This window comes from Hyla sarda, chromosome 12 (genome assembly GCF_029499605.1).
Source record: "Hyla sarda isolate aHylSar1 chromosome 12, aHylSar1.hap1, whole genome shotgun sequence".
NCBI lineage: Eukaryota > Metazoa > Chordata > Amphibia > Anura > Hylidae > Hyla > Hyla sarda.
Window position 1 is genome coordinate 73,681,312 of NC_079200.1, and position 26,141 is coordinate 73,707,452.

Genomic DNA, 26,141 nt, shown 5'->3' on the forward strand with positions numbered 1-26,141 from the left:
ATGGGAGAGCCGATGATTCCCGAATGCTAGACTCGGGTTTCTTCAGCGCTCTTATAGAAATCAATGGAGCACGTGCCGTCTACCGCGTGGCACCCCTCACTCAGAGCCGGGTCCAGTTCTGGAGATTGCAGGGGGTCCAACCACTGCCCCCCCGCAGCTACTTATCCCCTATCCTGTCGAAATGTTAGTTTTTGAATGTTAGTTTTTTTTGGGGGGGTTGTGCTACTATCTCCCATCCTCCATATCCATTACAAACAACTTTATTATTTTCTCCCGTGCACTCTAGCATCAGGGAGGGAATGTCACCATGGTTTAGGGCATCCTGTTAAGGAGATGGGTCCCTCAAAAGGCAGGGTCAGTGAGGGGGGCTCTGTAGTGTAGGGTGGTCACCATCTCCTTATTTCCCATCACATAGTGGCCCTCCCTATCTTTTGACCCTCTAATCATCGCATACCCTACATCTAAGTAGCAGCCCCTAATATCGCCTTACTTATATACACATTTGCCCACATCACTGTATTGTTTGTTTGTTGTTTGATTTATTGTGGTATATAGGTAACCATCCTTCTGTTGGTACCTTTTTAATAGTAAACAATAAAATTTGTAATTTTATCAATCCTAAAAGGTTATATTAATTTTCTGTGAAATAGTTTTTGGATGCAGTAACCTTTAAACTAGCCTTACATGTTAGATATATGTCTGCCAAATTAGATAAGACCATCCTACCTTGTGTACAAGGGACTCAACTCTCTGCTGATGTCCGATTACGGGTTATGAAAAGGTTTAGGCACGTTGGCTTCAACTGCCCGGTCCTTTTGTTCTTAGAAAGATATGCCATCATCAGAGAACTCTGATATTGACCTTACCTCCTCTGCCCATTCAAAACACATCCACACTCGAACTGAGCATGCATATGTAATGATCATCAGGAGATATAGCTTTAGTGCTTTCAACAGCTCTCTTGTGTGTATTGGCTAGCTTTAAAGGCATGTAAGAGAGCAGCCAACAAAACCAGATTTCTACCTGTTTCTTTGTTCTCTATAACTTAAGCCTCACCTGAGGTGCCTTGAAGCCACTCATGTCTATTTCAGTACAAATATAGTCTGTCAGCTGAATAGACATGTTGGGGGGGGGGGGGGGGTGAAAGGGAATTGACTGTGTGGTGAATGTCTGGCCAGTTATATAACACAAATTATCAGATTTCACATAAACCACACTAACTTTTAAGGAGCTGGTGTCATTTTTCTTTTCAGAGTCTTTGCTTGAAGATATCCTAAAATCAGGCTTTAGCCATCCTTTCCTCTAAAATAAAATAAAAAATGTTCAAGATTATCTGTTTTTAAAATACTAAATATACTTAATAAGTAATATATTGTATCCTATTTTTATGTTATATTAGCCTCCCGGAAGAGCTTTTTCTTTGTTGTCTTTGGTCATTTATGTTACACATAATTGCTCTCATAAGAACACAGCACACCAGCTGGTTGTTAGGAGTATTGCAGCCTGTACTGTTACAATAACTGTTCACCATAACATAAAAAATATTAAAAAAACACACTCAGCAGTAGGACTGCTCCTGGTATAAGTATATACAATGGCCATTCATTGTGACTATAAGATCCCTAAAACAAAACAGTCATTTACCTTTTCTTCAGAACTTGTCTTCTTTTCCAGCTGCTGAATTGGAGACAAATTCTGCGACTTCTCATAATCCTGTTTTTTCTGTAAAAAAAAAAAAAAAAAAACATAAATTATAATGTTTCCTATTTTTCCATTTTAAAGAGGTTTTCCAGAATTAAAAAAAAAAAAAAGAAAGAAAAACACCACATTTGTCTGCAGGTTGTTTGTGGTTTTGTAGCTCAGTTCCCTTGAGGTGAATGGAGCCATGTTTTTATACCACTCACAACCTGAGGACAGGTGTGGTGCTGTTATTTGAATAAATAAGCTTTGTTATTCTATTACTGGATAACCCTTTCAAGACAATTGTTACCCAAATGGTTATCTCCGTGATCATGGATACTGGGAAGCAACTTGTTTGTTTCACGGTCAGCTAATTTAGTGAACAAGGTTGTCTCACTATAACAGCTTATAAAATAAGGCATGTAGACATCATAAAGGGGTGTCCATACCGCTATGCAAGAGCGGCTTATGTTCTAGCAGACGTGGCACATCAGTGGATGACCATTCCTTTAGATGCTAATTATTTCCAACAACAGCCCCTCACCTGTCCCCAAGTTGTATCTGGTATTGTAGCTCAGCACCTTTGAGGTACATAGGATTGAGTTGCAATACCACACACAAACTGTGAGCCACATTTTTCTAATCCTATACAACCCCATCAACTCCAAACTGGAAAATCCCTTTCAGCCTCGTGCTTCAAAATGCAGAGAATCCTAGGAACCAATGAAACTATGGCACTACAGTTTCAAAAGGCTTGGGTTACAGTGAAAATTTACCTGAAGGTAGACATATCCATTATCTTCTATAGCCTTCTGCCTGGAGAGCTGGTCTTTTTCATTTTTTTGTTTCTCAATGTTATTATTAAAACATGACTCCTGAAGGATTCGGGTTTCTTTGCGAAGGGGAACCTGTGGCTTTCGGCTCACCACATGTTCTTTTACGGGCTTCAACTTCTCACTCTCGGGCTTTTTAAATAGAAGTTTTCCATTTGCTATGATAATAGAAACAAAGCGCTTGATGTCATCTGGTATAGTCCTGGCCACCATAACAAACTGGTCAAGGTCGTCGGGTGTCATATGAGGTTTGTCCATGACCAAAGCCTGCAGTGACCAGTGGCAAAGATTTATGGCTTCCTGATTTCGAGATAGGGTCTGGAAGGAGTCTGTAAGAGTTTGTAGCTGGGTATTAATCCTCATTTGGATGTTTGTGTCTGTTAAGTTGGAAGCATTCACCTTAATACCCTGGGCAAAATCTATGAATTTTTCTAAGGATGAGATAATGCTGTCTACAGCTCTGTGAATGTCCCCCAGGTTGGCCTCCATGTTTTCCTGTAGCCTCCATTTGCTGCTGACAAAGATCATGAGACTTGCTATGGAGCTAGACACTCGTTCTTGAAGTTCAGTTATTTTCTTGATGGCCACTTCTGGTTCTAGAGTCACTTGGGTGGGTCTTTCATCTAGAACAGAAGTTGTAAAGGACTCAGTAGAAGCATTGGATGATGTAGATAAAGTGCTGGTGCAACTTTCGGAGCTGGACACTGACAACCTGTCATGTAGAGAAGGTTTGGAATTCCTTGGCAGTGGAGGAGGAACATCATATATCCTGTCATTGTATGATAGACTACCCACCTCAGACTTTGGTGGAGACCCAGCAGATGACCCTCTTGGGATATCGTAAACATTTTCCCTGGAATCCACATGTTCTATCCTTTGTATCCCAAATGTGGATGAGCCTTTTCTTAAACTTCCATTCTGTTGCATAACAGAAGTATCTCTGGATGCTGGGACATCGTAGAGACTTTGATTGTCCGATAGTTTGCTTTGCTGTGGTGGGACATCATATATTTGACTGGATGCAGAGTTAGAATGGACAGGTCCATACCGTGTCGGAGGCACGTCATACACCATCCCTCTGTCTATAGAGATTTTTCTACAGTCACCTTTCAAATTATTTCGCTCAGGTGATAAGGGGATGTTGTAGATCCAATCCGATTTCCGGGGATTTGGAAGAGTATTATAATGAGGACTCACTGGTGGAGTTTCACTTCTGTTCTTTTGGTGAGCCAAGGTACCCGTTGGGGGGATATCATACACCTGTAATGGGAATAGAGCGGTCATTATAAGAGGAAAGAGAACAGTACAAGCAGTAAGGCTATGAATGTCTACAAATATGGTGCCAAATACATTACCCATGGCTAATAAATAATGCTTCTAAGATACAGCCTACACTATAGTTCACTTTATGACAAATTGGATAGAATACTCTTAAGCAAATTATCCCATTCTAGCTTACCATTTAATTCTTTAAATGGCCAGACAATAAGAACTTATATAGACCTCAAAAAAAGTTAGGTGCCACTTTTAGTAACAGTCAATGTTGTCGAACCCTGGTGTCATGCAACATTTTTAAAGTTATGTTGGGACCACTGCAATTAATGCAACAAAGACAGACAAGTCATACAAACATTAATATGGACACATGAAACTTAGTGACTGGGAGGTTTTAGATCAGACATACATTTGACTCTTTAGGAGTCTTGACTTTGCTTCTTCCTGGAGTGTCCGGACTGGATGGGATGTCATAGATTTGCTGCTCAGAAGAGGCAAGAAATGGAGAACGTCCACTGACTGGAGATGGGGTGGTACCTCGCTAAAAACAATACAAATTCCAAAAAGTTAACAAGGAAAATAAACATTTAACCATATATGTATAAATACATTTTCCAACATCAACATCGCACAGGAGGAAGGTGGGTCACCGCCTAATAAATGTCTTACTATGGATAGGCAGATTTAAGGCTGAAATCAATTATCTACAAAGGTACTCACCTGGGAGACAACTGGAACGTTAAGCTTGGAAGGTGGAACATCATAGACTTCTGGATCAGATACACTGGTCTTTGAAGCTCGTGATGCTCTAGGGAGGGTGAAGAGATGCTGTAGAAGAAGTGACGTAGATGTTACATCTTATATTTTTCAAGAAGGTGATGATACACATTAGACAGAAGCAGGTTGATGGTTAGAGAACCACTGAATGACTGAAGAACCAATGAAACTATTACTTCATACTGTCCATTACACATTTTACTTCATACTGTTGATTACAGTTGTTCATTATGGCCATACATTATAAATGACATGGGGAAAGTATTGTCAGAGAGGTTATACTGGGCTATACAGTTGGGCCACTTATGGCCAATGGAAGCATCTTTGGATTGGATATTGACACAGTATTTTACTGTAAATACTAACCCCATTTCATGTGATTCTGCACATTCCCATGAACATAACATTAGAGTGGGAAAGTTAATCCGCTAGGACACGAAGCTACATAAATCTCCAAAGAAGAAGGTTCTTATTTACAGAAATCTTAAACCATCGCTGATGGGGTTTGGACATCTACAGTGACCACTGTTATAAGAATTAATGGTGTGGGGAAAATCGTTATGGTCCGGGAAACCATTTTCTATATCCAGTATACTTTGAGGGACAGCAGTAAATACATTTTTAGATAACACGCAGCTTCTCTGTTCTATGCCAGAAAGGGTTAAATCAGTAGTCTTTACATAGCAAAAACACACAGAAGACGTCTATAAATAACACATTTTGCTGACTGACAGAAAATATGGCAGTCCTCGGAAATAGTGCTGGACATGCAGCCTCTAAAGCGCAGCACTCTGCATACTGTCCTCTGCCGGGGACATCACCCAGCTGCTGCCAACAGCTGAATATGTTGAGAGCTTAAACATTTGTGTTGCACAATATCCCAGAGGGTAACTTAAGGGCCCAGAACTACATCTTTTTTTTTGTTTTTTTTTTATCTATAGAACTTTGCATTGCCTTTTGGGTTTGTCTATTTATCTGACATTCTTGAATAATCAAATATTTTTACTCTGAGTAATCTGAATTCGGAATTTTTGGGATTCAAACATAAAACATGTCAGAATAAGGTTGTGACCCTAGAAGTCACAGTCCTTTAGCCTTCAGCTGAATTTAGGGAACTTTCAATGAAACTACTCATGGCCGTTTTTTCCCACCTTGAATAGAATTTTAGGAAAAATATATTTTTCAAAATTTTTATATAAAGAATTTTAAAATTTAAAAAACAAATCAGTCAGAATTTCATTATGAAGGTGACTATATTTAATGTTTGTTAAAATTTGTATATCGCCCATATTTTTGTTTCAAAATAAATAAAAAGTTTAAAGGGGTATTCCAGGCCAAAACTTTTTATATATATATATATCAACTGGCTCCGGAAAGTTAAACAGATTTGTAAATTACTTCTATTAAAAAATCTCAATCCTTCCAATAGTTATTAGCTTCTGAAGTTGAGTTGTTGTTTTCTGTCTTAACTGCTCTCTGATGACTCACGTCCCGGGAGCTGTGCAGTTCCTATGGGGATATTCTCCCATCATGCACAACTCCCGGGACATGACATCATCATTGAGCAGTTAGACAGAAAATTTCAGAAACTAATAACTATTGGAAGGATTATAGAAGTAATTTACAAATCTGTTAAACTTTCCGGAGGCAGTTGATATAAAAAAAAAGTTTTGGCCTGGAATACCCCTTTAAGATTATTGGTTGTTATTTTGTTACAGATGGCTGGTAATAATTCTCAAAGTTTCCCCCTCTAATGTACAACGAACCCCATCTCATTCACTCTCCCTCCCCATCGGATATTGCACAATTTCAACATATGTTTTGTAGAAATTTTACTTCTGGAAACCGAAAATTTACTTTTTTTTTTTGTTTGTTTTTTGTTATCTAGACTGAGAAGAAAGTTGACGGATGTGATACTCTAAATCATTACTTAATATATTCTCTGTTTTTCTTTTGTCTGTTTTTTCTAAAATAATGGAAGTTATGGGAGACACTTTATAGCATGGTCACATGTGTTCCAAATAGAATGAGGATCACTCAAGGACTTCTAGTAATTGGGGGACTCCTTTATTCTAGACAGAGAGGCTCTTCTGTTTTTGTTGATCACTTACCTGGCTGGATGAGCTGTTAGTCCTTTCATAGAAGACTTGAGCAGGAGAACAAATGGGGGTCTGGTAGATATCCCCGGATATAGGCTTCTGTGTTGCTGGGATTAGGTTTTCCATCCTCTCGTACATGGATCCAGGTTCGTTCTTGGGGGCAGAGGGCACTTGGTAAATGTTCTGCGAGGACTGTTGCCTGCCAAGGGAATTATATTTGGACTGCACCAATGGGGAATCATTCTGGGTTATGGTGAACAGTTGCAACCGGTTGGCCGGAGCAAGGCCCTGACGTCCATGCAGATAGCACCTCCACCAGCCCTCACTGCCGAAGATATTCTGGTCCAGAACAGTGAGTATGTCGCCCTTTCGGAAGGCCAGCTCATCCGAGCATTCCGCCTTGTTGTCGTATAGTGCTTTGGCCAACATATTCTACAAAACAAACACAGCAAGGACATTAGGGCATATATTATTATAACTGTACACATTATCTGCAGGCTACTACTATTAGAATATACATGTCATCAATCATTAATATTCATAGTTCATATTTGCATTCTCCTCTATAGGGGGCAGTATTATAGTAGTTATATTCTTGTACATAGGAGGCAGTATTATAGTAGTTATATTCTTGTACATAGGAGGCAGTATTATAGTAGTTATATTCTTGTATTTAGGAACAGTATTATAGTAGTTATATTCTTGTACATAGGGGTAGTATGATAGTAGTTATATTCTTGTACATAGGAGGTAATATTATAGTAGTTATATTCTTGTATTTAGGAACAGTATTATAGTAGTTATATTCTTGTACATAGGGGTAGTATGATAGTAGTTATATTCTTGTACATAGGGTAGTATTATAGTAGTTATATTATTGTACATAGAGAACAGTAATGCAGTAGTTATATTCTTATAGATAGGGGCAGTATGATAGTAGTTAGATTCTTTCACACAGGATGCAGTATTATAATCGTTATATTACATGGAAGACAATATTATACTACTTATGTTCTTGTAAATAGGAACAGTATTATGGTAGATATATTTGTATACTTAAGAAACAGCATTATAGTAGTTATATTCTTGTACATAGGAGGCAGTATTATAGTAGTTATATTCTTGTAAATAGGAGGCAGTATTATAGTAGTTATATCCTTGTTCATAGAGGGCAGTATTATAGTAGTTATATTCTTGTTCATAGGGGACAGTATTATAGTAGTAATATTCTTGTATATAGGAGTCAGTATTATAGTAGTTATATTCTTGTTCATAAAGGGCAGTATTATAGTAGTTATATTCTTGTTCATAGAGGGCAGTATTATAGTAGTTATATTCTTGTACATAGGAGGCAGTATTATAGTAGTTATATTCTTGTAAATAGGAGGCAGTATTATAGTAGTTATATCCTTGTTCCTAAGGGGCAGTATTATAGTAGTTATATTCTTGTTCATAGGGGACAGTATTATAGTAGTTATATTCTTGTATATAGGAGTCAGTATTATAGTAGTTATATTCTTGTTCATAGAGGGCAGTATTATAGTAGTTATATTCTTGTACATAGGAGGCAGTATTATAGTAGTTATATCCTTGTACATAGGAGCAGTATTATAGTAGTTATATTCTTGTATATAGGAGTCAGTATTATAGTAGTTATATTCTTGTACATAGGAGGCAGTATTATAGTAGTTATATTCTTGTACATAGGAGGCAGTATTATAGTAGTTATATTCTTGTACATAGGAGCAGTATTATAGTAGTTATATTCTTGTATATAGGAGTCAGTATTATAGTAGTTATATTCTTGTACATAGAGGGCAGTATTATAGTAGTTATATTCTTGTTCATAGGGGGCAGTATTCTAGTAGTTATATTCTTGCGCATAGGGGAAGTGTTTTAATATTTACTGTTTATTTGACTTATTTTACTTAAACATTTCAAATATAAAAATTAAAACTGTCATCCCTGCTATAACATCCCTTCCTTCTGGGTAAAGTAGTTTCTATAATTCACATAATCCCTACAGAAATATGACTGCTCACAGGCAGTATACAGTACAAAGATTTGGACTTATGTTATTAATATAGGAAGACCCCAACTATGAATACCATGACTAAAAAGTATGATAAATAGAAGCAGACATACAATGTGTGGACACACGTGAACACTGTACTGAGACTATAACCAAGCAATGAAGAAATAAATAATTATAAACAGGCCAGGAGAGGAAAGCAATTCCAACCCAAAGATCAAGGCAAAAATAATCACCCACATATTGCACTCATCTGTAATGACAACTACTGTCCTGACAACTACTGGCTGGTATATATCATTCTAAAAATAATTACTGGAAACTGTTCCTTGTACACTTCCTTGTCCTGTGCTACACAGTTTTTAAGTTTGCACCATATATTGCCAAACAAAATCATAACACAATCTCTACGGATTACATTTTTTAATTTTGCAATATTTATATTGTCCACTAGGTGTCAGCACAAAAGATAAACTGTAGTAATAGTAGAATGAGACCATGTCATTTTACAGCCTGCCGTAAAGTTTAGTGTTATTATCTATTTTTTATTAGAAGAAGCGGGTGTATGACAGTGAGATGCTACAGTTGTACAAAAGACTTTTAGTCTTATGAGTCTGCTCTTTTCTATTGTTCCCTGTTATCAGCTATTCCAGGCAGTGGTTGGTAATAGTATTGGGCTTGCTAGAAAGTCTGAATATGAGTCGGCTGATATTTTCCTATTCGAGCAGTTGACGTCTTCCTGTCACTAAAAGCAAAAATAAAATGAAAGTTGTTTTGGGTGGTGCGGAAGGTAACCAGAGAGCCGGGTATTTATATCCTGAGCATTTGCTGGAAGGAGCAGCTGGTTTAAAGGGACATGGACATGTCAGCTCAGCTGATAACATGGGGTGTACATCCCACCAAGAACAATGAGCCTTTCATAGAGGCTGCAGAGCCAGCAAAGGTCCTTAGGCCGCAGCTGTCAAATCCAAAGCAACAACAGTGCCCCGACCTGATGACTGGCATCACACTACAGGATGGGGTACACAGAAATGCAAACACTACATCACCCAGCGTGATAATTGCTGATGGGCCCATGTATCTAAGTGTGTCATATTGTCTGCTGAGCTGCTGTATCTAATGCTATCATGTGCAATGCTGTCTGCTCAGCTGCTGTACCAAAGCCTGTTATGTGTGATACTTTTTCCTGAGCTGTATCTACAGTAAGCCTTGTATCTAAGCCTATTTTGTGTGAGACAATCTTGTGTGATACAGTCTTGTTGGTAGATGTATCTGAGTGATACTATTTGATTAGCCTCAATGTCTAAGCTTATCATGTGTGATACTGTCTATTGAAAGGCTGTATTTAAGTCTGTAATGTTATCTGCTGAACCATGTATCCAAGCCTATCTTGTGTGATACTGTCTGCTGAGCTATGTTTCTATACATATCATGTGAAAGTCTGCTGAGCTGCTGTATCTAAGCCTATCATGTATGATACAGTGTGCTGAGGTCCTGTACCTAATCCTATCATGAGATAGGCTCTTCTGAGCCTCCACCTCTAAGGCTAGGTTCACACGGCTGTAGTCCCTCGTCCCGCTGTTCTCCCGTTATTGCCGCTAAACGGACCATACTAACAAACGGATGCAAGCTGATACGACGAGATGCCATTTATTGGCATCCTTTTGCATCAGATTTTCAGCCCTTAACTGTGAAAAAGTCAGCCGCCTACAGACTCCCACAGCCAGGGGTACTACTTCTCCCATCATGGAACAGACTTGTTTCCATGATAGGAATAGTAGTTCCCCCAGCTGCGGGAGTCTGCAGGCAGCAGGGGAGACTACATGAGTGCTTGTACTACTACCCCCATCATGGAACAGAATCTGTTCCATGTTGGGGGTAGTAGTACAGGGGGTGAGGGATTGATCGCTTCGGGTCTCACTTCTGAAACCCGATGCAATTATAAGCTATTAACCAGGAGAATGGGCGGCATGCTCCACTCCCCAGCGATGTATTTGATACTCCGTACTTCATTTTCAATTCCCCCCAAAGCCCAAAACTGCCGTCACGGAGTGGCTATTCAAGGCTCTCGGTTGGGTTTTTAAACTCATACAGTGAGGATTGTGGTTTTACATTTAGACGGCCGGGGAAGGCAGCGCAATGCTGCCCGCTTCCTCGGCAGGAGCAATCCCTACTACTACTGCTCCCATGAGCCAGCCGGCTCACTTTTTATACTACACTGGCTGGCTGGAGAACGCAGCGCAATGCCGCACGCTTTCCTGGCAGGAGCTATACAGAGTATCAAATATACTCCCATTATAGAAATTAGTCTTTCATATGCAAGATAGTAGAAAGATCATCTTTGCACTCACCATAAAATTTAACTTTTATTGGTTCATCGTTAAAACCACCGGCCTCCAGTCGTGAAAGGGTGAACAATAACGCCCAGCCGAAGCTAGGCACAGTAACGGCAACAAGCCTTGTTTCACTGTTTTCCCACCGGTGGTTTTAACAATGAACCAATAAAAGTTACATTTTATGGTGAGTGCAAAAATGTTTTTTCTACAATTTTGCATATGAAGGACATTGCTTTGCTTCATACATCAGCTGAACCCCAGGGTCTGCCCAGACTGCTTACTGAATTAACAATTTATTGTGGCTTTATTACAATGCTTACAGTGCTGCCACCCCGACTTTCCTCTATGCCTTATAGAAATGAGTCTGTTCCATGATGGGAGTAGTAGTAGTTCCGCAGAACTGCAGCAGTCCTTTGCTTGCACCTCTTCTGACCATGCACAGAAGTAATAATGGATCAAAAACGGATTTTAAAACCGGGTGCAAGTGGTTGACATTAAAGGCTCATCTGTTTGCCATAGACTTCAATGTTAAATTTAATATATCCGTTTCTGTTCGTTTTTTTTTTTTTTTTAATGGAGAAAAAAATATTGCATGCAACGTCTTTTCTCCGAAATAGGAACCAAACGGGTGACCAAGGACTGTAGAAAAAATCCCTTTGACATGAATGAGATCTATTTACAGTGGTCCCTCAAGTTACAATATTAATTGGTTCTGGGACGACCATTGTATGTTGGAACCATTGTATGTTGAGACCATAACTCTATGGAAACCTGGTAATTGGTTCTAAAGGCACCAAAATGTCATCCAAAAATAGGAAAAAGTGAGAATTAAAGAAAAATAAGCAGATAACTAATAAAGATATAGCAAGTCCTTACATATAAACGTAAGAAAGATCTGCTGGGAGCTGTAAATCACTGTCTATGTCAGTGTTTCCCAAGCAGGGAGCCTCCAGCTGTGGCAAAACTACAACTCCCAGCATGCCCGGACAGCCAAAGGCTGTCCGGGCATGCTGGGAGTTGTAGTTTTGCAACAGCTGGGGGCACCCTGCTTGGGAAGCACTGGTCTATGTAGAGGACAGGAGTTTCTTCAGAGTCCTGTACAGTACACGCAATGTCCTTAAAAAGTAACATGGAGCCGCCCTCACCTGGTGTCCAAAGGAGCAGATAATCCTGGCCCAAAGAGTAGTACAGAACATGTAATACCTCCCTGTACTGTAGGGGGCGCTATGAGACACCAGTCAGTGCATACACTTCGGTAATACAGGAGTTTTACCAGTGAATGCCCATTCTGATTGGTCAGTTCATTGACACGTTTCACAGATCTGGACTGTCTGTAGCATTGTATGTTGAGTCTGGTTTCAACATACAATGGTTCAGAAAAGACCATTGTATGTTGAAACTATTGTAAATTGAGGGATCACTGTATAGCTGTTTGCAAAAGGCTTGAATGGATTTGAGAAAGGACATTAACTAACGGGGACTGAAGTTAAAGGGGTACTCTGGTACTTAAACATCTTATTCCCTATCCAAAGGATAGGGGATAAGATGCCTGATCTCGGGAGTCCCGCAGCTGGGGACCCCCGTGATCATGCACGCGGCACCCCGTCTGATTATGGTCGACCGCAGGGCGGGCGGCGTGTGACGTCACGCTTCACCCCTCAATGCAAGCCTACGGGAGGGGGCGTGATATCTATCACGCCCCCTCCCGTAGGCTTGCATTGAGGGGTGGAGCGTGACGTCACACGGGGGCGGAGGCGTGACGTCACACGCCGCCGGCCCTGCGGTCGCCGGTAATCAGACCCGGAGCGAACACGCTCCGGGCACTGATTACAAACGGGGTGCCGCGTGCATGATCACGGGGGTCCCCAGCTGCGGGGCTCCCGCAATCAGGCATCTTATCCTTAATCCTTTGGATAAGGGATAAGATGTTTAAGCACCGGAGAACCCCTTTAATGTGAACGAGCCCTTACCTGTGATATGTTATACTGTATGCCAGTGTTTCCCAGTCTGCAGCAGTTGCAAAAGTACAACTCCCAGCATGCTCGAACAGCGCTGGGAGTTGTAGTTTTGCAACAGCCGGAGGCACCCAGCTTTTCCAGAATCCTGAATGGCATTAGTTAAGCAGTTATATAGGAGCAGAAGATTTCCCATCCATTCAGGATTCTAGGAAAGCTTGATGACAATCTCAGATCTGCGCTAATACCCATATTAGTAACAGTTTCTCCAGATTTCCTTTGAGGTTTTTTTTCTCAGAATTCCTCCAGTCCTCCTTAAAACTTGACAGATCCAAGAAATATAACAAGAGTTTGGAAACATTCCCCACATTCTGCTGTAAACAGAGCAGGAATACAATGTCCTGCAATGCTGTGCTCTGTATCCATTTTAACAGAGGGAGGGAGCTGGGTACAAGCACCGAGGGGATGAGACCTGTACCCACAAAACGATGGTGAAAAGAAGGGGAGGGACTGTCACATCCCAGAATCCTCTGCAATCTAAACATCCCCTGTTTGTTCTGCAGCCCCGGGGTCACATTCTTCTGGACGTGTCAGAGAAATGTTTTAGTCTAATACATAAACTGTAAGTGCAGGCTGACATAGGGCAGCGCTGGTATTTTCACAGTCCTTATATGAGGGTCAATTGACAGTAGACTGATCTCAGTGTTCCCCATACTGGGACCTTAACAGATCAACTGTGATCTGTAGGGAAACATGTTAGTTAGTGTAGGAAAACCTGTCAGTAAGAGTAAAGTTTCCCTGCAGCGCCAACACAGGATAAAATGAAGCATTACACAATGTCCCTTCACATATTTGGGTTGACTGTGTAATGCAGGACAGGACAGGTCCTTCAGAGCAACAGACACTGTTCATGCATTCTGGCCAAGAGATGAGTATCCTAAACAAAGCCCCCCTCCCTCTATTAACGCAGAATTCCCTATAAGGGTATATGACAATGGGTTTACTGAAGTGGAGAATACCTTTAAAGGGTGACTCTTTCTCCAGTGTCTTATAATTAAAGGGGTATTCCAGTTTTTTTATTTTTTTATTTGACTATGCTACAGGGGCTGTAAAGTTAGTGTAGTTCATAATATAGTGTCTGTACCTGTGTGTGACAGTTTTCTCACAATTCTTATGTGATTTTCACTCCAATATTTATTTTTAACAGCATACAAAATGACTGTTGTCTTAGATTTTTCCCAGGTTGCAATGCGGCCGAGACCTGACCTCACTAGTCAGCTGATGACAGGGAGCCTGTCTGCTTCAGTGGGTGCAGGGATCGCTTGGTGGAAGAGAGATCAATCTGCAACTAATGCAACAGCTGTGGGCACCCTGATTGAAAACCACAGGTCTTTGAATGAATGCAGCTCATTTATGTTTCTATGTGTGGGGTGGCTGATGTGTGGGAGGGAGGAAAATGGAATTGTGGGGTTTGTAGTAAAAAAAAAAAACAAAAAAAAAAGTAAAACAGGAAATACCAGTTCACAAAAAGCTAGCCACATTGTTATGTTAATCTCACAACATAGCCACAATTACAGCTTCCATGGAAGTGTTCATCATGGTTTTCTGCAGTCTGAAATCTCAAGAATAATTTAAAGGAGAACTGTAGTGCAATATAACTTATCCCCTATCCGAAGTATAGGGCATAAGTAATAGATCATGGGGGATCCAACCGCTGGGATCCCCTGTACAGGGCCGTGGCAGTCTGCTGGAAGGGGTGTTCCGTCCCCGCATGACGCAGCGGCTGACACGCCCCTTCCATGTATCCCATAGAGATACATGAAGGGGGTGTGTCTTCCGTGACTTCCTGCTGGGGATGACAGGAGGCCCCATACAGGAGATCGTGGGGGGCCCCAGCAGGCAGACCCCTAGGGGATAAGCTATATTGCACTACAGTTCTCCTTTTAAAGGAGAGATCTAAATCCTAATAAACTGTTTATGTCACAACCAGGGAACTGAGGATTTTAGAAAAGTCAAAATTAGTATTTACAATACTGTATAGGGAAACTACACTAAGTTTCTTACATGTTAGAAGACAATATTGGTAAAGAACACAGAGCTTTGTACCCTCAGTAATTTAGTATATCCAAATGGATCAAATACTTGCAATGTTTTTAAGCCTACTATGGCTCTTTCTAAGGATTTGGGAAATCTTTAATGGAATTGGATCTTTAATGTTATCTCTATATCATACTCAGAGCTGCAGATAGCTGATATGGAGATGAAACAAAAAATACCTGTCTCATAGCAGATGGTTGTTTGAAAAGTTATAAAATCATGTTTTCCTTTGAGATAAAGTGCCATTGAGACTGTGCTGACCTGCAGCATGTATACTTCCTCCTCCCCTCACCTCTCCATGATTAATGTACAAGGCTAGAAGTAATGGAAGCCAAGCCCTGTATATCCATCCGGCAGAGAGGGGGAAGGAGGAGGTGTGCTTGCTGCATTTTAGCATGGCCTTTACAACACTAATGCTTACAGGAAAACGTGATTTTATAGCTATGCAAACACCCATCAACTAAGAGAAAGCTGTACTTTATTTTAACTCTCAGCTAACTGTTTATGTCTGTAACTCTGAGCATGCTGTAGAACCGACAGATTGCTTTTAACGTGAACCTCACACCATGATATTGCAGTGCATCCTACTGACATCTTGTTATCAAACAGGAGGAGATGAGCAGATTGATACACTGCTCAAAAAAATAAAGGGAACACTTAAACAACACAATGTAACTCCAAGTCAATCACACTTCTGTGAAATCACACTGTCCACTCAGGAAGCAACACTGATTGGCAATCAATATTACATGCTGTTGTGCAAATGGAACAGACAACAGGTGGAAATTATAGGCAATTAGCAAGACACTCCCCAATACAGACCACTTCGCAGTTCCTATGCTTTTTGGCTGATGTTTTGGTTACTTTTGAATCCTGATGGTGCTTTCACTCTAGTGGTAGCATGAGATGCTACCACTAGTGTCTCAGGTAGTGCAGCTGATCCAAGATGGCACATCAATGCGAGCTGTGGCAAGAAGTTTGCTGTGTCTGTCAGCATAGTGTCCAGAGCATGGAGACGCTATCAGGAAACAGGCCAGTACAGCAGGAACGCTACCTCCCGCCTTTGTGCAAGGAGAAGCACTGCCAGAGCCCTGCAAAATGACCTCCAGCAGGCCACAGATGTGCATGTGTCCACTCAAACAGTCAGAAACAGACTCCATGAGGATGGTATGAGGGCCTGATATCCACAGGTGGGGGTTGTGCTTACAGCCCAACACCGTGCAGGACGTTTGGAATTTGCCAGAGAACACCAAGATTGGCAAATTCGCCACTGGCGCCCTGTGCTCTTCACATATGAAAGCAGGTTCACACCGAGCACATGTGACAGACGTGACAGAGTCTGGAGACGCCATGGAGAATGTTCTGCTGCCTGCAACATCCTCCAGCATGACCAATTTGGCGGTGGGTCAGTAATGGTGTGGGGTGGCATATCTTTGGGGGGCCCTCCATGTGCTTACCAGAGGTAGCCTGACTGCCATTAGGTACCGAGATGAGATCCTTAGACCCCTTGTGAGATCATATGCTGGCGCCGTTGGCCCTGGGTTCCTGCTAATGCAAGACAATGCTAGACCTCATGTGGCTGGAGTGTGTCAGCAGTTCCTGCAAGAGGAAGGCATTGATGCTATGGACTGGCCCGCCCGTTCCCCAGACCTGAATCCGATTGAGCACATCTGGGACATCATGTCTCGCTCCATCCACCAATGCCCGATGGCACCACAGACTGTCCAGGAGTTGGCGGATGCTTTAGTCCAGGTCTGGGAGGACATCCCTCAGGAGACCATCCACCACCTCATCAGGAGCATCCCCTGGCGTTGTAGGGAGGTCATACGGGCACATGGAGGCCACACACACTACTGAGCCTCATTTTGACTTGTTTTAGAGGACATTACATTAAAGTTGGATCAGCCTGTAGTGTGGTTTTCCACTTTGATTTTGAGTGTGACTCCGTATCCAGACCTCCATGGGTTGATAAATTTGATTTCCACTGATAATTTTTGTGTGATTTTGTTGTCAGCACATTCAACTATGTAAAGATGAAAGTATTTCATACGATTAGTTTATTCATTCAGATCTAGGATGTGTTGTTATAGTGTTCCCTTTATTTTTTTGAGCAATGTATATAGTTTTAAGGGAGAAGTTCTCAGCTCATTCTGAGCTTAAGAGTCCATTGAGCAGTCCTACTCCGTGACTGACAGCCTTCCTTGTACAAGCATACTGAAAATGCTTCCAGTCACAAAGTGTAAATGCCCACAAGATTCCTAAGCCCAGAATGAACAAAGATTTACATGGATAAATGACAGGTTATACTGGATGTATAACTATGATAGCTGCCAACCCACATGACTCCTAAGCCTAAGAAAAGTGAACATTTTCATGAATGAAATACAAGATATACTATGTTTTTTTCCCACAAAACCATATATCAATCCACCATCTCCTGCTGTATATCACTGATCCTAAAAGCTTGTTCAGCAAGACAGGTTCCCATGATGGAAGCCTTTAACCTCTTGGGGACAGGGGGCATATGCATACGCCGTGCATCCCCGATCCTTAAGGACTCTGGGCGTACCTGTACGCCCTGAGCCCGGTCCCGTGTTTAAAACGGGGTCACGATCTGACCCCCGCATCACATCAGGTCGGTCCCAGCTGCTAGTCATAGCCGGGACCCTGGGCTAACAGTGCGCGCCACCGATCGTTGTGCCAGGCTTGAGCAATCGAGCCCCTATCTCACTGATCCGTGCAAAGCTATGGCTTTTCAGGGATCAGCAAAAGAAATCAGTGTGTGCAGTGTTATAGGTCCCTATGGGAGCTTTATCGCTGCAAAAAAAAAAAAAAAGTGAAAAAAAAGTTAACAAAAGGTCATTTAACCCCTTCCCTAATAAAAGTTTTCCCTTTTCCCATAAAAAATAAATAAATAAACATATGTGGTATCGCCGCGTGCGGAAATGTCCGAACTATAAAAATATATCGTTAATTAAATCGCACGGTCAATGGCGTACGTGCAAATTCCAAAATAGCGTATTTTTGGTCACTTTTTATATCATGAAAAAATGAATAAAAAGCGATCAAAATGTCCGATCAATACAAAAACGGTACCGATAAAAACTTCACAACACGGCCCAAAAAATGAGCCCTCATACCGGCCCGTATACAGAAAATTAAGAAAGTTATAGGGGTCAGAAGATGAGAATTTTTAACATAGAAATTTTCCTGCATGTAGTTATGATTTTTTTTCTGAAGTACGACAATATCCAACCTATATAAGTAGGGTATCATTTTAACCGTATGGACTTACAGAATAAAGATATGGTGTCATTTTTACCGAAAAATGCACTGCGTATAAACAGAAGTTCCCAAAAGTTACAAAATGACGTTTTTTTCTTCAATTTTGTCGCACAATTAATTTTTTTTCCGTTTTGCCGTGGATTTTTGGGTAAAATGACTGTCACTGCAAAGTAGCGTTATGATTTTTAGAAGGTGATGAGGAAAAATTGAAAATGGAAAAACGCTGAGTCCTTAAGGTGAAAATAGTCCCTAAGGGGTTAACACACTACAACATGTATTATTTTAGTTGTAATTCTCCTTTAAGAATACATCCCTAGAAGTATACAAGCATTAGATGAAGTTCTTGTTTATGTTGGGGGCTCATCAGATGAGTGGTCCTCAGAGCGAGCGGGCAGCTGATATTTCCAGAAAACATGTGTTTGTGTAAATATCCGCTCTCACAGGACTCCGGAGCTGGGAAGAATCCCTGAAACTTCCTGTGACCACAAATGTTTAGCTCCCGGGGTCTTGGGTGAAACTGAAAATCCCACAGTCAGAGCTCCCCGCAGAATATGACACTGCACCCTACAGCTGCAAAACGCCACATGACCAGAAAAAATGAATGCATCAATTACTAATAAAATGTTAGAAAAAGATTCCCTCCCTCTTGGGGTAGATAATATCCTCAGGGCCATTGCATGAGGGGTCAATGAAGAGTTGTAATATACTTTATCACTTACTCACTTTTTGTCAGAGAATGGAGAATTTCTTTTTTTAAATGTAAAAGCTGAAAAAACTTTACAGACTTCAAAGGGTATTCCCATTTCAGCATACATATCTGTAAAATAGGGGACACCAAGCTGATCAGTAATGGTTCGACCTCTGAGTCCACTGCCAATCCCGAGAACGGGGACATAATTATCCCCGCAATGAACAGAAAGCACCTGCATGGCCAGCGCTCCATTCATCCTCTATGGGGCTTTCAAGAGCTGTATTTGGAAGTGCTTGCCGGCCCTAGCATTTGGACCCCCTCCCCACCAGTCAGCTTGTTATCCCCATTCTATGGTTAGGGGAAAACAAGCTTAAATAGGAATAACCCTTTCAGGACAAGTTTACATTTGCATTGAAGCCCCCAACGCAGATTCCTTCAAAGAATAACACAGCCAGAAGCCCTTATCTTGAGAGATTTATGTGGGGTCTATCAGGAGCCGCGTCTGTCAGGTCATGATCTGACACTTATTTATGTTTTTCTGCAACTATGAAGGAAGAGCCACTAGTGCCCAAAGTACCTAGTTGTAATGGGGATGTGGACCCCTATGAAGTCCTTAAGAACTAGAGAGGGCTTGTTGGTGGGTATATATACCTTTTACCTGAATCAGCCATGAATCCTAAGCTGTTTATAGGACAGTCATACATAGTTCTTATGTATTAATGTGATGTACAAGTGATTAACTGTAATTTCGCTCTCCCCATGCAGGTAATGACCCCGGTACTATGAGCCCTTTCAGATTTGTGGCCCTAGGGCCTCATGCTCCAGGACTCGACAGGTCACATATCCCTTCCGCATGGCCTTATTAGATGTGACAATCACTGACTTTGTGCCGGTGACTACCCAGGGGTCTGGGCCCCTCACGTTGCCTCATTACTGAGCCATTGTCTTTCCTCAATTAACCCCACGTGGGCCCTTAAACCCATTGTAATGCAGTGTCACTACCAGGATTACAGTCGGCAGCAAAAAGTCTTAATCTGCTGTAATTTTCTAAATTAAAACCTAACGAGACGTAAAAGCTGCAACCTGATTGGATGTGAAAAGACCAGTAGAGTGTAGGGGCAAATAAAATAAAAAACTAGGGGGGGGGGGGGGGGTCTTCTATGAACATCTCACCAGCATGCAACCAGGGCCTGGCTGTCACCTAACTTTTCTAAAGCCGTGATATTTGCCTATATTTCCTGCCGCCATATGAAAGCATTGTAAAACAATGGGAATATCATTCAGCATTCCCAGAAACAGTTTCATATGCGTCTTTATAAGAGAGGGAAGTGGATGTGAGAACATCTGTGTTTGAGATGGTAATCATCTTTATCACCTATATAGTAGCCCCCATGTGGAGTGGAACCATATGAGGGCCCCTATCTACAAGAGTCAGGGCATCTGCATATGAATGGGGCAATCTCTGTGTGACCTCCACAGGCGAATGACCCCCCCAGCCCTGAGTGCTGCAACCACCAATACACAGAAGAGGAGGAAGCCTTCATGTTAATAATGATAGTCACCAATGTGACACCTCCTGCTGTATCACCCTCTGCTGTGCTTGATAAGGAGCAGGACGTCTTTACTTATTGATATACCCAGGAAATCTGTATCCATTAACAACCAACCACACAACAATCCGTATTAGTGATCACTAAGCCATACAAACTAGAGAACCACTAATATACTAATATTAAGTACTAGTAACCCTTAGCAACCAGAGTTGTATCAGCTTTAGTGATTTCTATATCATAACAACTAATATGGGAATTGTAATTGGTAGCAACTAGAAAACCACTAATCTGGTGTATCTGTAACCCATAACCAACAGGGGCAATCCATATTCCATAGCAACCAGTCATAAAACTATCAGCAATAGGGATTGCTAACATATAGCAACATACAGGATGTGTAACCCATAGCAACCAGAAAACCATTAATAGAATCTCTAACCCTAGTAGGCACCATTAGTAATCAGCATTCCATGGCCATCAGTGTAAATTTCTTTTAGCATTAGAAACCTAGTAACCAATTGCATCAACTATATGTACCTATAGCAACAAAGTAACGTTGGTGTAACCTATGGCAACTAACATATAGGATGTGTAGCCCTTATTCACCAGTTGGCCCAATGTGATCTTTAGAAACCCAAAACAGCAAAGAAGCACAGAGAAGCACCATCGGGACCTTAATAAATTGTGTAGCCTGTAGTAAACAAATATAGTACAGACGTCACTGAAGTTCTTTCCTAGGCAGCGGCCTAGACATGGTGCTAGCATCCTACAGACATTTTATGTGATTGCTCCATTATATATGGTCCCACCCCACTAAAATCGCACCTCATCTTATTCCAAACAGTGGCTGACAGACATCTCTGATACCACTTTTCTGAAAAATGTCAGTATTTCAGTGAAAATTCAACCTGTGGGATTCATGGGTCTTCCCTATCTCCATGGCCCCATATTCATTAGATCACAGCAAAATTGTCGCAGTGTCACCTCATTGTCTTTGGTGCTTTTACTGCTGCATTGTATTCAGTATTAGGTCATTTAGATTGTAAAAACATTTTGGTTCAAATGCCTCTTCCCCCCTCCCCCTAGGGTCCTTGCAGAAACTGGTGAAGACCAGTCCCGGGCACCTGAGGTCATCACACAACAGACCTGGACATCAGTGGCCATTAACAGCTCCGGTGACACCTTTATCTCAATGACAACAGTCACAGGAAGGTCACAGGCCCACAAGCTAGCTTCCTTCAGTCAGGGGCTTATACCCTGGAAATACCAAAAACAAAAAAATAATCCCTCCTCATCATCTTTTAAGCTCTGTTGAGTAGCTTCAGGCCGGGTTCATATATGTATGCCCATCCAGCATGGTTATACCCAAACCAGAGGGTTTATATGCCAGATTGTCAATAGGTCTGGCCCCCATTTTAGCCTAGGGGGCACAAATCCAGCATGTTCCTATTGGGGACAGCTTCAGATCAACGGACATGTGTAAACCCAGCTGGATGACACTGACAACCAATATAGTTGTTTCTCCAACTAGCTTTCTTTCTAATTTCACACTTGGAGTTGTGTTCCCGACCCATTCTTCGCCTTTGACTTTAACAACCGAAAAAAAAAAAATGTTGGTGGCAAAACCATGATAAAAATCTTGTGCAAATCTGACCCACTAGCCAAATCTACCCAGTGATACCTTCCCACCATGCGCCGCAAGGTGCTCCCTGACCTTACCTGCTGTACATTCTCTGCTTTTAAGAATACATTTCTGCAAGCAAGTTCTTCTCGGGGTGAGTGCATTCTACTTCAAATCTCTCTAAGTGCTTTGTTGTACACTACATCTGCATGAACATCCCCTCCGAGTCCACTCCACCTGCCTCAGCTTTCTCTGTATACAGGACGCCAGCTACATTGTGTGGTACCAGACTAGATTCCTTTGTTTAGAATAACTATAGCCGTGATAGCTACTTCAAGGTCAAGGTTTTGGGACCCTCTCAGGTGTGCTTTTTACCTTTTTGTAGGGAATAAAAAGTTGGTGGCTTTCTGCTATCTACTACTACTACTACGTGGTAGCTATCATATATGGTGCGATTATTCATCATTTCGATTATTGCTACCTGTGCTGCAGTTTCCTGTCTTTATGTAGAGGGGCCATCTTAGTTTGCTATGAGTCCCTATGAATTCCAGCTAAGTCTCTGCTCTTTATCACCATAATGTTGTATTACAGGACTCGGGAAAAGCTGGGTGACCACTTCTGTGGGACCTGTCGTGGCAGCTATATGGTTCTCACTCTACTTACTGGGAATTATTGGTATTGTAGGTAGAGATGTCCTGTAATTTTGTAACTTTCAAGGTCGGTTCCTGAACCCTGTCGCTGACAGTCTTATTGCCTCTGCTGGGACAATGATTTCCTGCCCCTTTAAATGCACAGCCTAATTTCTGGTGCCTGAGGGTTGACCAGGAAGATCACAGGGGCAGCTGAAGGAGGAGGAGGACTTCCCTCATACTCAGGGGACTTCACTATTAAGTGCCGGAAAACAGAAATAAAACCCTGAGAAAATGACTGCACTGGGTAGTGTGATCGTACATATAAGATCATCATCCGTATGGAAGAGGCGAAAGCTGAAGGACAAGGCTACAGAGGGCTTATACCTGAGGTCAATAATTCAACAACTGGTATATTGGCCTAGGTCACAGAGTATATGACTTCATTTATTGCAGTGCCCACACTGCCAGCTCCATTTCACTGCAATGCACAGATATGCATGACAGCTCCTGTAAACACAAGACCACGTCAGCTTAATTCACAGGGTTCACACTGCAAGTGCTATCTAGCCACGAAGCACAGACACTGATGCCAGCTCCATCTTGCCACACTGTACAGACCCTAATGCCATCTTCATCTAGCCGAGCTTTACTGACCCTAATGCCAGCTCTGTCTGACCACACTGTACAGACCCTAATGCCATCTTTATCTAGCCGAGCTTTACAGACCCTAATGCCAGCTCTGTCTGACCACACTGTACAGACCCTAATGCCATCTTTATCTAGCCGAGCTTTACAGACCCTAATGCCAGCTCTGTCTGACCACACTGTACAGACCCTAATGCCATCTTTATCTAGCCGAGCTTTACAGACCCTAATGCCAGCTCTGTCTGACCACACTGTACAGACCCTAATGCCATCTTTATCTAGCCGAGCTTTACAGACCCTAATGCCAGCTCTGTCTGACCACACTGTACAGACCCTAATGCCATCTTTATCTAGCCGAGCTTTACAGACCCTAATGCCAGCTCTGTCTGACCACACTGTACAGACCCTAATGCCAGCTTTATCCAGCCGTGCTTTACAGACCCTGATGCCAGCTCTCTCACTCCACACTGCTCGGACCCTGGTGGCAGCTATATCCAGCCAAACTGCTCAGACCCTAATGCCAGCTCTATCTAGCTTAACTGCATAGACCCGGATTCCAGCTCTATCTAGCCACACTTCACAGACCCTGATGCCAGCTCAATCACTCCACACTGATCAGACCCTGCTGCCCGCTATATCTAGCCACACTTCACAGACCCTGATGCCAGCTCAATCACTCCACACTGATCAGACCCTAATGCCAGCTCCATCACTCCACACTGATCAGACCCTGATGCCAGCTATATCTAGCCACACTGCTCAGACCCTGCTGCCAGCGCTATCTAGCCACACTTTACAGACTCCGATGCCAGCTACACATAGCTACAATGCACATACCTAACTGTTGGCTCCAATTATTCATTGTGGCTACTGGTACTAATGCACAGACCTTAGTACCATCTTTACCAGCCACTGTGCACTCATTTTTTCTGTACACACAGTGCATAGACCATATTGCCAGCTTCATGGTATTACAACGGTCACAACCTGTTGCCAGCCCACTGCTCATACTCCCTTGCCATTTGTTATCCTTGTCAAGGCCAAATGCACAAACCCTACTGCCAAATCTATAATGCCAACTGTACTGCATTCATGGACCCCAACTGGCAGCTCTATTGTTGTCCATTATGGAATCCAGACCCCATATAGCATTTCCAATGCCAGCCCCACTGCAGGGTATATAGTATATATATAGTATACTTCAGGTATTGCATAGTCCTATAGTTAGGATGACATTAATATCTGAGAATTACAGTTCAGCGTTAGTCACCTTCTGAGGAGCCTGCATGCCCCAAGATCACATCCCCAAAATCCTGGGAAAAAGGGAATATTTCTTCAGCTAAGTATCGAGTAATGGCTTCCAGCTGTGCTGACTTCCCACGTCCACCTGGTCGGACATAGAACGGGTGAGATCATCTGACCAGACCATAGCCATTTAAACAGGCCAGCTGTCTACGGGTGACACATGTTACGCTACAGAGCACGCCCAACTCATAATAACACAATACTGGGCCCCAGCACATGACTTGTTAAAGGGCGCCTGTGCCACCTCCTCCAAAACAAAATGGAGAACTCTCATCTGTATACACTTAAAGGGACAGTACCCCTAAAGTCAGCAACTACTTTAAGTACAGCAGCATCAAGAAAATCAATAGGCAGAGCTATAGCCTTCGGCATTTCCGATACATTTTCCCAACCAGTTATTTCAGATATGGAAGATACTGAAACGTCTGTCACTCATCTTGCACTATTGTAGTTTCATGCATGTTAGGTTGCCACCTTACTCGTATTTTACCGACACAGCCGGTATTTGCAATGGCCATTATTTATCCAACCAATCCACCAACTCCCGGAATGTTGCACTATATACGATACCAGTGTTTCCCAACCAGAGCGCCTCCAGCTGAAACAAAACTACAACTCCCAGCATGCCCGGACAGCCAACGGCTTTCCGGGCATGCTGGGAGTTGTAGTTTTGCAACAGCTGGAGGCACCCCTGGTTGAAGAACACTGACCTATACAATATACTACTATATAGTCCATGATGATGATGAGAGTTGTAGTTTTTGTTTTGAGCAGCTGCTGAGCCACAGGCTGTATCAGGGCATGCTGGGAGTTCTAGTTAGTAATAAACTGCAACTCCTGAATTTAATTAAAAAAATAAAAATAAAAGCAACCAAAAAGTCACATCAAAACAAAAATCATACAGTTAAAAACTACAGATAGGGTCGCAAAAATGACCCCCCCCCCCCCCCATACAAGCCCGTATAAGGAGAAATAAAGAAGTTATAGGGGTCAGAACAGGAAAAAATTTCCCCCGCATATGTTTATCCTGTGATGTTATGCATATATAATTAATTATGCAAATTAGCATGGCCGGTATTTTTTGTTGTTGCAAGAAACGTGGCAACCCTAGTTGTATAGCACCAACACATTCATCTTAATTTTGCATTGCCGCTGTGTTTCAGGAAACAGATTGAAAATCGATATGAAATGGATTAGCCTGGTGGATGAGATTGGTGGAGTGTGCCCAGCGTCACCCTCCGGTGAGTCAGCCTTTGGACTCAGCAGTCAGGTATGTGGCAGGAACAGGCTGGATGTGTCACCCCCAATGGCCCTCATTTCTCTAT

General features: G+C 42.1%; 1 protein-coding gene across 4 annotated transcripts in view; it reads right to left on the reverse strand.

The window, feature by feature from the left end:
• Nucleotides 1-26,141, reverse strand: part of CASS4 (Cas scaffold protein family member 4) — a 77,625-nt gene that overhangs the window by 732 nt on the left and 50,752 nt on the right. For 3 of the 4 annotated variants that reach the window (XM_056548054.1, XM_056548056.1, XM_056548055.1), the window contains 6 exons: nt 6,677-7,096; nt 4,509-4,616; nt 4,198-4,329; nt 2,457-3,773; nt 1,645-1,722; nt 1,222-1,302 (listed from right to left, as the gene is read on the reverse strand). In XM_056548054.1, coding sequence (XP_056404029.1) covers nt 1,222-1,302; nt 1,645-1,722; nt 2,457-3,773; nt 4,198-4,329; nt 4,509-4,616; nt 6,677-7,096 — 2,136 coding nt within the window. The remainder of the gene's footprint in view (nt 1-1,221; nt 1,303-1,644; nt 1,723-2,456; nt 3,774-4,197; nt 4,330-4,508; nt 4,617-6,676; nt 7,097-26,141) is intronic. The other variant, XM_056548057.1, reaches the window with a different exon arrangement.